The following is an 18,502-nucleotide window of genomic DNA, read 5'->3' as shown; positions in this document are numbered from 1 at the left end:
CTCTCTCTCTCTCTCTCTCTCTCTCTCTCTCTCTCTCTCTCTCTCTCACACACACACACACACACACATACTGCTGCCACCATGACTGATCAAGTTCTGGGGAGAACACACACGACTGTCCTTCCCCTTAACAAAGCTTATGAGATTAAATTTAAGGACACAACATGCTGCCCTGGGTCTTATTAACAGTATAAGAAATTATGTTAGCTAAAACAGTCTAGCTAGAAGTAAGAAAAAAAAAGTTAATGTCAAGTTAAGCATTTCAAATATCTGTGCCCCAAAAAGTTCTGTATCCAGAGTATACAAGAACACGTTTGTTGAGCAAACAGCTCTAATATACCTCCTCTATCTTTGCTTCCATTTCTGGGCCAGGACCAGAGAAAGCTAATTCTCTCACAAAGATCAGCTCCATGAATTCTAGTATCCTGGAAGCCAGCACTCAGCTTGCCTTCCAGGCTCTAGCACAGAACTGCTGGGTGACTTGCTAGAAAGAACCCCTCTCCTCTGCATCCCTTGGGTACTGATAGTTTGGGGCGGCCCCCACCACCAGCTGGCTACACATCTGTATCTGTTTCACCTTTTGCTCTCTCCTGCTCAGAGCCCTAGTGCAATTAATTGCTGAGCCTTGACTGGGGCCATATGTTCTGTCTTTTTATCATCCCACAGTGTAAGGAAATATGTAACACTGTGGTTGTTTGAAAATGCACTCTCAGGGCTCCCAGACCTGGTGAATAAACTCAGCTGTTCTATTTTGGGTTACTCTTTGTTTTCTTCTCGGAAGGGCCTAATTCCGGTCTCTGTCTTGGGCATCCTGCCATGGACACTTTGCTCCTCCCCCCACACCCTCTCCCCAGATCGCCTACTCTAATTTCACCCAAAGGCTTCTGTGACGAGAAGGAAACATCTGGCATGATGAGGACAGGATGGGTGTGCTGTGGTGCTCACTGGTCTGCAGGCTTGAGTGTGACGTCAGCTACACTTCGGGAATTTGGGGACACGAGCACTCTATAGTACAGTGATCACATCTAGCCGGTAGGCACTGAAAACCCCTATTTCCTGTAGGTGAAGACAAGCCCAGGCATCGTCTAGGACTCTGCTCATCTTATCCTGATCTAATTTGAGGTACCCAGTCTCTGACCTGGCCATCAGAAATAAAAGTTCCTATTGTCTGACCTTTACCAGGGAGAGACTTTTCTAACACAGAGCATCCACCAGGGAAACAAGAACTCTCAGACTAGCCCCAACAAGGGAACATGGGGACACTATTCATTTCTTTTCTTTTCAGTGGAATCTCCTGCAGTCAAGAACATCCTTAAAGAGCTAATAATGTTTGTGGATATGAATAAGTAAATAAGAAAAAATAATGTAAAAGGGACCATAATAAGCAGAAGGAAAAATGGAAAGAATATCTTCATTAAGTGGGGGAAATACTAAAATGATGATCTTCCACTACATAATGTATTGGACAAAGTGCTGTCTATAAGTTGTGATTGGTAGAGAAAGGCTGTGAGAAACAATATCTGATCAAGCTACTGGGGTAAACGTTTGGCCATGCATACATACAGGCGTGAACACATACATCTCTGCCCTTAAAATACATAGGCTAGCTATTTAAAAGAACTCAATACTGATACATTTAGCATTCTTCAAAAAGCATATTTCCTTGAGAGTCTATGAGGCTTATGAATACGATAGGAAAGTATAATAATGTAAAGAGATTTTCTTATAACCCTTTTACATTAATTCCCTGATCAGATGCTTACTAGCAGAACAGGTAAACCAAGTAGGTATATCAGTGACTCAAAGCTTCTAAGTGACAGCTCATAAAGGAATACCAGGATTCTTGCATTGCAAAGAAAAAGAATAATCCAGAAGCAGTGCCCCTGCCCTATCTCCACTGTGCCCCACCACTGCCACTGCTGAAAAAAAGGAAGGAAAACAGAGACAAAAGGGTGTTTGACCACACTTTTATGATCGCTGAGCAGAAAAGGGAAAAAAAAAAACAATTTGGTGTCAGATTATTTCCAAGTGACCATTTGCAGCTGTTGGAGCTGCCATCAGCCTGAGCTGGAGGAAAGGACATGCCAGTGGTGCATCTTACCTGAGCAGAGAAGTGCAGACAGATGTAGGTGAGACACAGGAGCAGCCCCAGCCCCTGAATTACGGAGGACACCAGCAATAGCTTGTTCCTCAAGAATCTCCGTCCTGGTGCGTTTCCAACATGCTCATCCAGGGGTTGGACCCCTTCCATCTTCACAATCTGGATGCAGGGAAGATGAAAACTGTGACAGAAGGGAACCTGAGGGAGGACTGACCTCTTCCCCGCAAAGAAGGAGATGAAGCCAAAACAAGGTGTATCAATCAGAAAACACACAAAGGTCCCAGGACCAGAGACAAGAGGCGATTGAAAGAGCAGAGCGGACTCTCAGTTTTAATGCTGCAGCTTTTGCAGGCAGGCGGGGGAACTTCTTTGTGACTAATCTGAATTTCCCCTTTACTTTCTTTCTTTTTTTTTCTCTGGGCTAACAGGGAGTTGTTTTTGTGGCATTCCAGTTCTGATTTGAGTGACTGTGAAATGACACTCATAAATGTGTGCTATTTTCTTAATTTCTCATTGCACCAGTAACCAAATTGTGGGTCACTTGATAAAGATAAAAATCATCATCTGTTGATGTAGGAGCTCATCGATCCCTTCTCCGAGGTGTCTTAAATCATAGAAGAGATTTAAGGAAAATACTAGCCTTAAGTTCTTGCCTGCACTTTATTGGGTAACTAAGCACTGAACCCATTCAACAGATTCAGGGGAAAAAAAGCACATGAAGACCATTCTTCAAGTGAAAAAAAAAAGAGAAAAGTTTAAAATAGGATGGTGAATCATGTAGAATAAAGGAGTAAGATCCTCTAGTTTTAGTCCATTGCATTATAATAAACTAGCATATACTGAGCATCTACTGTGTGTCAGGCACTGTGCTAGACAGCCCTAAAATCTTTTTCTCATTTAATCTTTGAGGCAAATTTAGTAAAGACTTACATGATTAATTTTAAGCATAGCAGGAAAGAAGCAGAAGAGTAGCCTGACTTTTTCCCTTCCCTCCACTATACATTTTCTCCATACATAAGTTTGCATGAATGAACAAATGAATAGCTTCAAATAAGCTTTGAAGGTTGTTCCTTTCTTTGAGGTCAGCGTAGACACAGAACTTGGAAAGTAAGAGTATTCTACCAATAGACACTACTTACCCTTCACCACTGAAATAAATGATCAAATGAAATAAATGATAAAATTATTGATAATGTCAAGTTCATATTAATAAATATTTACTGAATACATAGTGAGCCCAGTACTATATTGGCCAGTATAGGTACACTGGGAGGGGCTGTTTAAGACAGAACAATGCTTCTGTGGGCAAGTATGTCTCTCTGAGCTCCCTATCAGCCACTCAATGGATATTTAAAGAAGGAAAGGAGAGAGAAATAACATCAACAAAATAAATGAGCTGTTGTATGCAACTTAATTTTATAGAAAATTGATATGAGGCATATTCAAGGGGGAAACAGCTTGTGGGAAATACATTTATTAATACAGTAATACAGTTTAAATCAATTAATATATGAATTGATACCCTCATTATAATCATTATACTTTGCATTTGCAGAACATATTGGTCTTCAGAAGTTCAAGTTTTTGTCTGAAATACAAGGTGACTGAGACACTACACCATACATGCCAAGCCAAAACTAGAAATCAAGTTCCATCTAAACTTAATTCTAAATAGGTATTCCTATGAGAAAAGTATGTGTAACATACAGGGTATGGATTAATAAAAATTGAAAGGCAGAGTCAAGATGGCAGTGTGGGAAGATGGGGAGTTAGCGTCTCTCCACAACTAGAGCACCTGCTGGCCGCTGGTGGGGAACTCTGATGCCCAAGGAGACGGAAGGAACCCTAAAGTGAACTGGTAGGATGCAAAGGGACTGAGGTGGGGAGGAGAAGTGGAGGCCAGACAGGATCTATGCCCCTGAGGTCAGGGAGATCAGGACACACAGGCGGGAGGGGCCCTCCACCAGGAGGAGAGGAAGAAGGGCAGAGGGCGATTGCCCCACCCACTCAGGCCAGGGAGCCTGCTGAGCTCCCAGGCCTGTCCCCTGCCCTCCAAAGCCCCCTCCAGGCTGCATGGGTCCTTGTGGGCACAGTAGGGAGGCTGGGGAGATCAGGAGAGGCAGGCAGGAGGGACTCTCCCAGACTGGAGGAGCAAGAGAGGAGAGAAGGGCATTTTCCCCACCCACTGGAGCCCCGGAAGACTGCTGGGCTCCCAGGGGAGGTCCCATGCCCTCTGAGACCAGGGGTGGGGGGCACGCCTGGGCCCTTTCGGTCCCTTGAGCCTAGGTCCCACCCCCCACAGCCCCCAGGGACTTTTCCAGCCCTGTGGGTCCTGAGCATTGGCCCCGCCCACAACGCAAACCTTGCCCTTGCTTAGGCCCCACCCCCTACAGCCAAGGCCTCGCCCCCCCCGGCCTTTTTTTTTTTTCTTTTCTCTCCTCCTCTTTTTTACTATTGTGGTACTGCTGTACCTTCTGGTTGTTGTTTTATCTATATTTTTATTTTTATATTCTTTCTAACATATCTGTTTCCTAGTCTAATTTTATTTTTTACTTTGTTAATGTTCTCTTTATTTAATTTTTTTTTTTGTGCCACCCTACACAGCTTGCAGGATCTTGGTTCACAAGTTGGGGGTCAGGTCAAAACTCCTGTGGTGCGAGCTCTGAGTCAGAAGCACCAGACAAACAGAGAACCTCAGACCCCAGAGAGTATTCATTGGAGTGAGGTCTCATGGAGTTCCTCATATCACCATCAAGACACAGCTTTACCCAATAGCCTACAAACTCCAGTGGTGGAAGCCTCAGGCCAAACAACCAGTAAGACAGGAACACAATCCCACTCATTAAAAAAAAAAAAAAGAGGCTGCAAACAACTAGTCACAGATAAAGGAGCAAGGTAAAAACCTACAAGACCAAATAAATGAAGAGGAAATAGGCAATCTACCTGAAAAAGAATTCAGAGTAATGATAGTAAAGATGATCCAGAATCTCGGAAATAGAATGGAGGCCCAGATTGAGAAAATACAAGAAACGTTTAACAAAGATCTAGAAGAAGTAAAGAACAAACAAACAGAGATGAACAACACAATAAGTGAAGTGAGAAATACACTAGAAGGAATCAATAACAGAATAATTGAGGCAGAAGAACAAATAAGTGAGCTGGAAGATGAAATGGTGGAAATAACTGCTGAGGAGCAGAATAAAGAAAAAAGAATGAAAAGAATTGAAGACAATCTCAGAGACCTCCGGGACAACACTAAACGCACCAACATTTGAATTATAGGGGTCCCAGAAGAAGAAGAGAAAAAGAAAGGGTCTGAGAAAATATTTGAAGAGATTATAGGCGAAAACTTCCCTAACATGGGAAAGGAAATAGTCACCCAAGTCCAGGAAGCACAGAGAGTCCCATACAGGATAAACCCTAGGAAAAACATACCAAGACACATATTAATCAAACTAACAAAAATTAAATTCAAATAAAAGATATTAAAAGCAGCAAGGGAAAAACAAAAAATAACATACAAAGGAATCCCCTAACATTATCAGCTGATTTTTCAGCAGAAACTCTACAGGCCAGAAGGAAGTGGCATGATATACTTAAAGTGATGAAACGGAAGAACCTACAACCAAGATTACTCTACCCAGCAAGGATCTCATTCAGATTCAATGGAGAAGTCAAAAGCTTTTCAGACAAGCAAAAGCTAAGAGAATTCAGCACCACCAAACCAGCATTACAACAAATGCTAAAGAAACTTCTCTAGGTGGGAAACACATAAGAAGAAAAAGACCCACAAAAACAAACCCAAAACAATTAAGAAAAAGGTATTAGGAACATACATATTGATAATCACCTTGAATGTAAAATGTATTAAATGCCCCAACCAAAAGACACAGACTGGCTGAATGGATACAAAAACAAGACCCATATATATGCTGTCTACAAGAGACCAACTTCAGACCTAGGGACATATACAGACTGAAAGTGAAGGGATGGAAAAAGGTATTCCAGGCAAATGGAAATCGAAAGAAAGCTGGAGTAGCAATATTCATATCAGGTAAAATAGACTTTAAAATAAAGACTGTTACAAGAGATAAGGAGGGACACTACAAAATGACCAAAGGATCAATCCAAGAAGAAGATATAACAATTATAAATGTTTATGCACCCAACATAGGAGCACCTCAATACATAAGGCAACTGCTAACAACCATGAAGGGAGAAATTGACAGTTACACAGTAATAGTAGGGGACTTCAACACCCCACTAACACCAATGGACAGATCATCCAAACAGAAAATAAATAAGGAAACACAAGCTTTAAATGACACAATAGACCAGATAGATTTAATTGATATTTATAGAACATTCCACCCAAAAGTGGCAGAATACACTTTCTTCTCAAGTGCACATGGAACATTCTTCAGGATAGATCACATCTTGGATCACAAATCAAGCCTCAGAAAATTTTTAAAAACTGAAATCTTATCAAGCATCTTTTCTGACCACAACGCTATGAGATTAGAAATCAATTACAGGAAAAAAAAACAACTGTAAAAACACAAATACACGGAGGCTAAACAGTGCACTACTAAATAACCAAGAGATCAAAAAAGAAATCAAAGAAGAAATTTAAAAATACATAGAAACAACTTACAATGAAAACACGACGACCCAAACCTATGGGACGCAGCAAAAACAGTTCTAAGAGAGAAGTTTGTAGCAATTCAATCTCAGCTCAAGAAACAAGAAAAATCTCAAAAAGAAATCTAACCCTATGCTTAAAACAACTAGAGAAAGAAGAACAAAGAAAACCCAAAGTCAGTAGAAGGAAAGAAATCATAAAGATGAGAGCAGAAATAAATGAAATAGAAATGAAGAAAACAATAGCAAAGATCAATAAAACTAAAAGCTGGTTCTTTGAGAAGATAAACAAAATTGATAAACCCTTAGCCAGAATCAAGAAAAAAAAGGGAGAGGACACAAATCAATAAAATTAGAAATGAAAAAGGTGAAATCACAACTAACACTGCAGAAATACAAAGGATTATAAGAGACTACTACAAACAACTATATGCCAATAAAATGGACAACCATGAAGAAATGGACAAATTCCTGGAAAGGTACAATTTTTCAAGACTGAACAAGGAAGATTTAGATAACACAATGAGACCTATCACAAGTAATGAAATTGAAACCATAATTTAAAATCTTCCAACAAACAAAAGTTCAGGACCAGATGGCTTCACAGGCAAATTCTATCAAACATTTAGAGAAGAGCTAACAGCGATCCTTCTCAAACTCTTCCAAAAAATTGCAGAGGGAGAAACACTCCCAAATTCATTCTATGAAGTCACCCTCATCACCCTGATATCAAAACCAGAAAAAAAATCACAAAAAAAGAAAATTATAGACCAATATCACTGATGAACATAGATGCAAAAATCCTCAACAAAATACAAGCAAACAGAATCCAACAGCACATTAAAAGGATCATACACCATGACCAAGTGGGATTTATCCCAGGGATGCAAGGGTTCTTCAATATACACAAATCAATCAATGTGATACACCATATAAACAAATTAAGGAATAAAAACCATATGATCACCTCAATAGATGCAGAAAAAGCTTTTGACAAAATTCAACACCCATTTATGATAAAAACTCTCCAGAAAGTGGGCATAGTGGGAAACTACCTCAGCATAATAAAGGCCATATATGACCAACCCACAGCAAACATCATTCTCAATGGTGAAAAACTGAAAGCATTTCCTCTAAGATCAGGAACAAGACAAGGATGTCCACTCTCACCACTATTATTCAACATACTTTTGGAAGTCCTAGCCATGGCAATCAGAGAAGAAAAAGAAATAAAAGGAATACAAATTGGAAAAGAAGAAGTAAAACTGTCACTGTTTGCTGATGACATGATTCTATACATTGAAAATCCTAAAGATGCCACCAGAAAACTACTAGAGCTAATCAATGAGTTTGGTAAGGTTGCAGTTTACAAAATTAATGCACAGAAATCTCTGGCATTCCTATACACCAACAATGAAAAATCAGGAAGAGAAATTAAGGAAACGATCCCAGTTACCACTGTAACAAAAAGAATAAAATACCTAGGAATAAACCTGCCCAAGGAGGCAAAAGACTTGTACTCAGAAAACTATAAACTACTGATGAAAGAAATCAAAGATGACATAAACAGATGGAGAAATATACCATGTTCTTGGATTGGAAAAATCAATATTGTGAAAATGACTATACTACCCAAATCAATCTACAGATTCAATGCAATCCCTATCAAACTACCAACGGCATGCTTCACAGAATTAGAACAAAAAATTTTACAATTCGTATGGAAACACAAAAGATCCCAATAGCCAAAGCAATCTTGAGAAAGAAAAACAGAATTGGAAGAATCTGGCTCCCCGGCTTCAAACTACACCACAAAGCTACAGTAATCAAGACAGTATGGTACTGGCACAAAAACAGAAATATAGATCAATTGTACAGGATAGAAAGTCCAGAGATAAACCCACGCACATATGGGCACCTAATTTATGACAAAGGAGGCAAGAACATACAATGGAGAAAAGACAGCTTCTTCAATAAGTGGTGCTGGGAAAACTAGACAGCTACATGTAAGAGAATGAAATTAGAACACTACCTAACACCATACAAAAAAATAAACTCCAAATGGATTAAAGTCTTAAATGTAAGACCAGACACTATAAAACTCTTAGAGGAAAACATAGGAAAAACACTCTCAGACATAAACCACAGCAAGATCTTTTTTGACCCACCTCCTAGAGTAATGGAAATAAAAACAAAAATAAACAAATGGAATTTAATTAAACTTAAAAGCTCTTGCACAGCACAGGAAACCATAAACAAGATGAAAAGACAACCCTCAGAATGGGAGAAAATATCTGCAAATGAAACAACAAAGGATTAATCTCCAAAATATACAAACAGGTCATGGAGCTCAATATCAAAAAAACAAACAATCCAGTTGAAAAATGGGCAGAAGACCTAAATAAACATTTCTCTAAGGAAGACATATAGATGGCCAAGAGGCACATGAAAAGATGCTCAACGTCACTAATTATTAGAGAAACGCAAATCAAAACTACAATGAGGTATCACCTCACACCAGTCAGAATGGCCATTATCAAAAAATCTAGAAACAATAAATGCTGGAAAGGATGTGGTGAAAAGGAAACCCTCTTTCACTGTGGGTGGGAATGTAAATTGTTACAGCCACTATGGAGAACAGTATGGAGGTTCCTTTAAAGACTATAAATAGAACTACCATATGACCCAGCAATCCCACTACTGGGCATATACCCTGAAAAAAAACATAATTCAAAAAGAGTCATGTACCACAATGTTCACTGCAGCTCTATTTACAACAGCCAGGACATGGAAGGAACCTAAGTGTCCATCAACATATGAATGGATAAAGAAGATGTGGCACATATATACAATGGAATATTATTCAGCCATAAAAAGAAATGAAATTGAGTTATTTGTAGTGAGGTGGATGGACCTAGAGTTTGTCTGTCATACAGAATGAAGTAAGTCAGAAAGAGAAAAACAAATACCAGATGCTAATGCATATATATGGAATCTAAAAAAAAAAAAAAAAAAAAGAGGTAGTGGTGAACATAATTTCAGGGACTTGGGGTGGGAGGGGGAAGCTGGGGCAAAGTGAGAGTAGCATCGAGATATATACACTACCGAACGTAAAATAGTTGGCTGGTGGGAAGCAGCAGCATAGCACAGAGAGATCTGCTAGGTGCTTTGTGACCACCTAGAGGGGTGGGATAGGGAGGGTGGGAGGGAGATGCAAGAGGGATATGGGAATAGATGTATGCATATAGCCGATTCACTTTGTTGTGGAACAGAAACCAATACAGTATTGTGAAGCAATTATACTCCAATAAAGATCTATTAAAAAAAATTGAAAGAAAAATCAAGTGTGTAGAACTTAATTCTTGAGTAATAGTTAATAGTTATAAATAAACATTAAAATCGCTAACTATTTACTCATTTGTTTCCAAACACTGACTAAAAGAGCCACAGCAAAAAAAAAAAAAAAGGAAAAAGCCTAAAATACTATTGGAAACAGTAGAGACCAGATGAAAAAGAAAGAGTAAAACCTATTAGTGCTGAAAATCAAAGAAAATATTTTAAAATGAAAAATAAAAACATTTATAGAGTGCATCCTTGTGCCCTGAGCAGCATGTTTTCTCACTGTTAACAGCCTGGCTTCTATAAAGAAAAACTGACAATTACTGACATAAATTACTGTCTTTATAGACAATGAGAACTATGCAACAGAATGAATTCCCATTTTGGTGATGCCCCAGGAAAGTTATACTAGCTATACCAACACTTGGTCCTGCACATCTGAGGCACGCCTGTCATCTCCCCGGCCTCCATCTCCTACTGCCGTATTTTGCCTACTTGTAGTTTTTTACTGACATTTAAATGATGTTTTACATTTGTTTCTTTTTAAATTGAATATATTCTCACAGCTTCTTCCCATTCTTTGTGGGAAGAAGGGGAATACACATGGAAAAATAAATATTAATTGGGCTGGAAGTTCTGGGCAAGACCTTTTGATAAGACTATGAAAGCATTTCAAGGTTCATCATTGGGCTGGTCTAGCATTTGGAACAAATATAACCAACATCAGAGATATCAGTGTTGGCATTTCAATCTTGGGCAGATGGACAGAGTCCTCCATCTCCAAAGTTGACATGTTTTTAAAGAGGTCAGGTATGTCACCTGAATCTATGTGCAATTTTTAAAAAATTATCTCACAAAGATTAAATACACAGATACACCAGAGCAAATCAGCCTTGGAATGGAAGCCTCAGACTTCATTCCAAGCAATTATCTTCCCACAGATCTTTAATCTCCAAATAAATAGCCACTTCAAGTCTACAGAAAAGTATGGGGGGAGGGGAGGTTTAAAAACAAACAAACAAACAAAATTTTGACAACTGACAGAATACCTCATGTTCAGGAAGCAGGAAAACTTTTCTTTGGTTGGGGGGTTGGTATTTGCTTTTTTTGTTCTTTTGTTTTTGGGGAGGTTGTTTGTTTTGATTTGGAGGGTTTGGGTGGTAAAATCTGCACTTTTCATTTGTTTCTAAGTCATTAGTCCATTCAACAAGCATGAGCCAGGTGCCTACATGCTGGTGCTGGGGGAAAAGAAATGAACTAAAAAGGAGGTCACAGACAGGTAGGGAGGACAATCGCGGCCAGGAAAGTATTGGGTCTGAGGTGGCTATGCAGGAGGAAAGGGTGCACAGGAGTGGGTTAAGAACTTTGAACTATATCCTGAAGGCACTGGGGAAATATGGAAAGCAGAGTGTGATATTATTACATTTTAGAAAAAAATCAGAGTGAAATAGAAATGGCAGGGCGGGATCAAGGAGATCAGCTGGGAGATTTTCCAGGGTGCTCTGTGCCAGTTGAGGAGATGAGTAGGTCTAAAACCCCACCTCTGCACTCAGCTCTCCAAGCCCCACATCCTAGAGCAGGAGGTTTCATTCTATGAGAAGGGGAGCTATTATCTTCTTACAAAGGTGTGCTCTGCTTCCCAAGTCCTGAACAAAGGGCTGCAACCACCCATATTAATGTACATTTTTCTAATTCCTAAACTCAGAGAGGGGTCCTTGTTCTAATTCACACAAAGACAGCTGTATGAGCTGGGTTGTCCTCAATCTTGTAATTATTTAAGTGAGAAATAATAAGGTCCAGATCTAAAACAGAGAGGATAAGGAGAGGAGAAGATATTCACAGTGGATATTCATTCACCAAACATTTTGAGGGCCTAATTTGTGCCACCCTCCAAGTGTACAAAGGGAGTCATAACTTAGCTCTGACCTGGGACAGGTGACAGAGTAAGATGGGAGGTGATAGAAACAAACGCATTTCAAATATCAAACACCTGATTTGCCATTTGCCTTCTCAACCTGCTCTTGATCTTAATGTTCCCATTCTAGTTAATGTATTCGGCACTCCGAAATCTCAAAACCCCAGAATCAGCTTTGATTCTTCCTTGCCTCAATCAGTCAGACTTGTAGGACTATCCACTATCCCTGCAATACAGCTCATACTTTGCCATTTCGACTGCTTCTGCTCCAAGTCCTTACTACTTTCTCCCTTGAACCTCTGAATTTAACTTACAGCTGTTCTCCCTACTTCCATTCTCTTTGATGTCTAATCCATTCTGCTTTGGCAGGATCTTTAAACCCAGCGATGACCAAGTTCTTATCAAGGAGTATCCATCTCATGAAGTTGAAATTCTTTAGCATGACACTCAAGTCACACTGTAATGGAACCCCAAGTTTCCTCTCCAGATTTATCTCCATTTTTATCTGATTATTTCTGATGATCATTTTGCCTCAACTATCCTTATCCTCCATCTCTGATGATCAAAATCCTACACCCTACACACTTTCCATGAAGGGCTAGCTGTCTTGTGAGGTAGTGAGCTTGTGGTGCTCCAGAAGAGGCTAAACAATTCTGGCATTGAGTAGGGGATTTGTAGGATCAGTAGTTCGCAAAGCCTAGTTGATCATCAGAATCACTAAGGAGAGATTTTGAAAGGTTCAGATTCCTAATTCCTAACTCTAGAAACTCTGATTTGATAAGTTTGGAATACTGCCTGTGAATCTGTATTTCTAAAAGCTTCCATAAGAGCCAAAATTGTGAATCTCCCCAAATGACTACTTAAAGTCTGTTTCACTGTTACATTTCTATAACACGAAGCCTTGCCTGGGCCTCCCAGAAGGATGCGGTTGTTTCTGCCCCTGTGTAGATAGCATTTTTCATACTCTGTCTGTGTAGATAGCATTTTTCATACTCTGTCTTATCTTACAACTATTCAAATCTGTTTCCATCACCTCCATGACACTGAATGATCTTGAGGTCAAGAGTCCTGTATCGCACTCACTCACAGGGCCAGAATAGTCTTTCTATAAAGATTTGACAAATTAAATTGAATTTGCTTGCAGTAGATTTGAACTATGCTATTTTCAGGACCAAAAAAGAATGAGAGTTTAAACAAAACTGAAAATGGCACTATTAAATACAGAAGTCTCCTGATAGCTGGACTTTGATCTTAGTGTGAAAGATTAGCAAACCTGAAATGTATACTTTTCATTGAAACCGGATGCACACCATTAGTACAAATGCAAATGTGAACTCGTATAATAATATTCCGTTGGGTTTCAGACTCATTAGCCCCTCATATGTCAACTCCTCTTCTTCTGATGCTGATTTGCCCTTTCATTCTTCATGTTTGCTCCTTTTCTTTATCTTGAATTGACCACTAGAAGTTATTTTAGGGCATGATGATAGATTCTAAAACTTAGTGGCACAAAACTGCTACAGAATCTTTTTCTCTCTACGGAAATATGCCCATGAAGTACTACACCATTAAGGAAAGCAAATATATAGACAGTTTTTTGGCTCACAAAATTACATTTTAAATTGTGCATTTAAAATATGTATGCAATCCCAAGAATATATAGAAATTTATAAGTAGACCTTTCAACTAATAATATAGGCAAGTTTTCTAAAAATCAACTTTACTGAAATATAATTACAGATAATAAACTATATCTACTTCAATTTAACAATTAGATGAGTTTTGACAGCTGTATACACTCATGAAACCACCATCACATACAGAACAGTTACTCATTCCCAAAAGACAATTTTCTTTAAATAGCAATCATTCCAAAAGCAAACCTAAACTGAGTACATAAGAGATTCCCTCCTGTTTCCAAAATACATTTAATTGGGTATAAATTGTGTAAACCAGTGATTCTCAACTGGGGTGATTTTACGCCCCCAGGAGTCATTTGGCAATATCTGGAGACAGTTTTGGTTGTCTGGATTTGGGGTGGGTGCTACTGATAACTAGTGGTTAGAGGCCAGGGATGCTGCTAAACATCCTACAATGCACAGGATGGCCCCCACTACAACACAGGACTATTGGCCTAAAATGTCAGTAGCGCTGAGGTTGAGAAACCCTGGTATAGATGTCCATGTCCATAACTGACCTTGAATGAAGCAATACAATATTCACTTTCGAACTCTTCGCATTTGCTTATTGTCCTGCCTGAAATGCCTCTCCAATGCCCACCAACAAACCTATGAAGAGGGTACTATTTTCCTCCCCATTTTATAATTGAAAGAAACTGAGGCTTAGAGAGGTGAATTAACTTGGCCCAGGTCATACAATTAGTATGTGGCAGGGCTGGGATCTGAATCCAGGTCCTTTTACTCTGGAGCCTGTTCTTAAATTCTATGCGATACTACTGATTTTTCTAAATAAAAATACAAGCTCTATGTGTGGCCTGGGCACTTAGTAAACAGTCAATATATCTAAGCAAATACTAACATGCCGAATGTACACAGGCACCAATTCAATAGGAGAAAGTACCTTCTTTCTGTCAATTAGATATTATTTTTTTTCCAAATTATTGGTGAATGGGAATATATCTTATGTTCTTGGGTGTCTTATTTGTACCAAGCACAAAAGCCTCTTTTCATTCAATCTTCCTGGGAACACTGTGCATGGTTATTAGTAACCACATCTTTAACATGAGGAACCAGAATCTCAGAGTAAATTAACCACAATAGTGTTGGGATTTAAACCAACATCATATGGGTTTGTCTGTTTATTTAACTGTACCAAACCCTCAGTAGTTGCTATTATAAACCGAATGTTTGCATCCCTCTTAAATTCCTATGTTGAAGCGCTAACCCCCAGTATGATGGTATTTTGAGATAGGGCCTTTGGGAGGTAACAGGTCATGAGGGCAGGGCCCTGGTCAGATGGGTGAGTGCTCTTATGAGAGGCAGCAGTTTGCTCTTTCTCTCTACCTGCCAAGTGAGGACACAGTGAGAAGGCAGCCATCTGCAATCCAGGAAGAGAACTCTCACCAGAACCTGACCGTGCTGGTTCCTTGATCAAGGCCTTCTAGCCTCCAAACTGTGAAAAAATGAATTTCTGTTGTTTAAGCACCCAGTCTACGGTATTCTGTTATGGCAACCTGAGCAGACCAAGACAGCTGGAAATGATAAAACTGTACCAAAAGAACACTGTTTCTTAAATTCTTTCTTGTTTCTACCCTCAGATATATCCACTCTGAGATAAGGAGCTTTTACCCTGTTACCTTCAACGTCCTTCTAAGGAACTTTTTTCTGAATGTCTTCCTATACTGTAGCTAGAATAAAATAATCTATACAATACACCAAGCAATGTGTCTAGGCAGAGTAGGCTCTACATAGACATTATTGTGTTGTGTTTTTTAAACCTGTAAGTGCTTTTCAGTGTTTATTCTTTCACTGACATATATTAACCACGCCTTAAAGCTTTTGGCAGGTTTGATCAGCAGTCTCTCTCTTTGTGAAGGTAGTATTCTCTGTGTCCCTACCCCCAATACCACTGTATATGGTTTGTTCACTCATTTCTACCACCCTAAGCTTTACTGAGAAGTCCTTTCTGCAAAAATCACACACGCACAGAAACCCTACAGCTTTATTCAAATTAGCTTAGGGAATTCCTCTACGCTTCTCCTTCCTATTTTCTGCTGTGTTCCTTTGTGCTTTCTGCAGTTCCTACCATTTTCCTTCCTATATTACCTCAAACTTTCCAACATATCTTTGTTAAACTTGGAATCTAGATCTCAACTTCCTGTTTCATCATTGACCCTGAAGTCCCAAAGGATGCCCTGCTAGGCATTGCTCAAGCTCCAGGTCCCCCAAATCCCTCTGCCCTAATGTGGGGCTCTTCACCACACTGGTGACCTTCCCTCTGCCCTAGGCTCAGCATGGGGAAGATGGATTAGGCTCTTCTTTTATTACAGATCACAGTCTGCCCTGTCTCAGAGTTCTGCATGTATGTGCCTGTCTTCCCACATGGAAAAGAGTCCAAGCCCCATTCATTCTCATATGTCCCAGCTCCCCTAGCACCAGTCTATGGCTGTGCTCAAGACAGGAAATGAATTAGACTGAACTGAGGCTACAGTTGTATTCTAGTTCTTCAGAGCTTTTATTCTTCTTTTCTTCTACCCTTCTAGCTCCATGATTCCCCACCCTTCTTTGATCCCACTTTGCTTTTATTCTTGACACTTTGGGCAAAAGTCAGAAGACCTGTATGCAAATCAAAGCTTTTCTACTTGCCACTGGACAAGTTATTTAACCTCCCAGCCTTCATTCAGTCATCTACTATAGAGGAGAGAGAGAAAGAGAGGGAGAGAGAAAGAGTATCTGATATATGCTAGCATTCAATTATTGTTATTTGTCACTATTAGTATCATTATTGTAGCTTGAAAATGGCCATGGTGAGAGTATTTACACCACTGAAATTAGTAAACACTACAAATTGGGACTTTTTTTTAGACAGCTGCTTTACCAGCACACCACTAGGCTAGTACTGCATACTGAAATGATAATATTTTTGATCTATTAGGTTAAATAAATCATTATTAAAATTAACTTCACCTGTTTCTTTTTACTTTTTTGATACGGCTAGAAAAGAATTTTAGATTACATTGTGATATTCTTTTTGGCTGGCGCTGGGCAAGATAGACCCTAACCTACATGGTAGCATCACCCCATCAACACCCCACAGTTTGGTCTCCAGGTATTTCTGGGCATCCCAGGGAGAGCTCAGGTGCTCCAAAAAATGGTCTGAGTTGATATTTGCCACCTTAATCAGCAGTTCTCTCTTTGAACCATTTTTCTTCCTAAGTCTTCAGGACCCTTGCAATGGTCTAATTACCTTGACATTCCAGACAGATCTCTCCACATCCTTGTTTGATTTGCTGTGGGTTAGGTCCCTTCCACAGCTATTAGAAATGTCTACTCAGAGCACCCAAGAACCCAATATTTCTATTTCAAGGGTCCTTATCCACTTCATCGCAGTTCCAGGTGGCAACAAGGTAAGAACCAACTCAATGCCCACCAATGAAAAAATCCTAAGGCTCCTTATACACAGAAGTCCCTTCTTCTTTTATACTCTCTCTCCAGTTACTTAGACCTCATCTTCTATTCCTGGCCCAGGGAGAGAAGGAGAAAATTCTACGAGGGACAAGATTACCCTAATATACAAAAAACTACCTTTGATGTTTCCTAGCTGCCCCCACCTCTAACTTTTACATTATATTAAAGCTTCTTCATAATGTGTTAAATATGAGATTCTGTTATTGCAAGGTTAGTAAAAAAATCATGTTTTTCATGGGTCTTTTAGTTACTGCTTAGATAAATAAAAGGGAGAAAGGTTTATTACTTGTTTGTTTCTTTTTAAACTTGTTTATTAACACTGATATAAACAGTAAGACTCAGTAGTCTAGGTATGATGTGAAGTGGCTTGACTGCTAGGGTCATGGCAGTAGAGATGGTGACAAATGACCAATGTGGGTTATACTTTGGAGGTAGAACAATAAGGTTTACTGGATTAGATGTGACAGGTGAAGGAAATCAAGGAATCAAAGGTGACTTCTGGGCAATGTGGCTGAGTAGCTGTGTAGTGGTGTCATTAACTGAGCGTTAGAGGAAGACAGGAGGAGCAGATAGGGGAGGCAGTTTGCAAGTCAAGAGCTCCGCTTTGGACAGCTCCTCATTTAAACACCACAGAGGTGTTGAAAATGACTCCAAGAGTAATTTTATTTTCCCCATTTTACAGATGAGGAAACTAAATCACAGAGAGGTTATGTAACGTGGCCAAGATCATTTGACTAACTCACTCCATGTGATGTTTTCCTTTACATAGCAGTATAGAGGTTAAGGTTGCTGAATTCTAATCCCAGGACCACCATCTACTAGTTGTGTGACCCTTTTACAAGGCATTTAATTTCTCTGAGCTGTGATTTTGTCCTTTTGAAAATGGAAAGTTTCCTGCTCAGGATGTGTGTGAGGGTTAAGTGACACGAGACAGGCAATGTACATGACATAGCATATAATAAATGCTGGGTAAATGTTAGCTAATATTATAGCTGGTTACTTTCAAAGCTAGGAATATTGTTGTCGCCTTATGATCTTAGGTTTACTCCAACTAAAAGGACCCATCTAGGAGGTATATTTTCTCCATCCAATTGTCCTTTAGCTTTGGCACTAGTTGAAGACTAGTTATCAAGACTAGCTACGACTCATTATGAAGACTACGTACCAGAATGACAACTTGGTCGTCTGTGATGGATATATTCTGACATCTAAAAATTAGGTGGGGCGGGTAGGAAAGGGGGCGGAGATGTACTAAGTGAAACCTGAAATAAAGCCTGACTAAGTAAAGGAAACATCAGAGACAAAAGACAAGATACAAAAACTCCACTGAAAGGGTCTGAAATGACCAAAGAGAAAAAG

At 39.5% G+C, this 18,502-nt stretch overlaps 1 protein-coding gene across 1 annotated transcript in view; it reads right to left on the bottom strand.

Moving 5' to 3' along the window:
- Positions 1-18,502, bottom strand: part of TNFSF4 (TNF superfamily member 4) — a 42,080-nt gene that overhangs the window by 18,717 nt on the left and 4,861 nt on the right. The window contains exon 2 of the mRNA XM_027086298.1: positions 2,102-2,260. Within this exon, the coding sequence (XP_026942099.1) occupies positions 2,102-2,251 (150 nt within the window). The 5' untranslated portion in view covers positions 2,252-2,260. The remainder of the gene's footprint in view (positions 1-2,101; positions 2,261-18,502) is intronic.

The sequence above is a fragment of the Aethalodelphis obliquidens genome, unplaced genomic scaffold (genome assembly GCF_003676395.1).
Source record: "Aethalodelphis obliquidens isolate GAN/ISIS:26980383/991018 unplaced genomic scaffold, ASM367639v1 scaffold55, whole genome shotgun sequence".
Classification (NCBI taxonomy): Eukaryota; Metazoa; Chordata; class Mammalia; order Artiodactyla; family Delphinidae; genus Aethalodelphis; species Aethalodelphis obliquidens.
The sequence above is the reverse complement of the archived record's forward strand: the minus strand, read 5'-3'. Positions and strand labels throughout refer to the sequence as shown.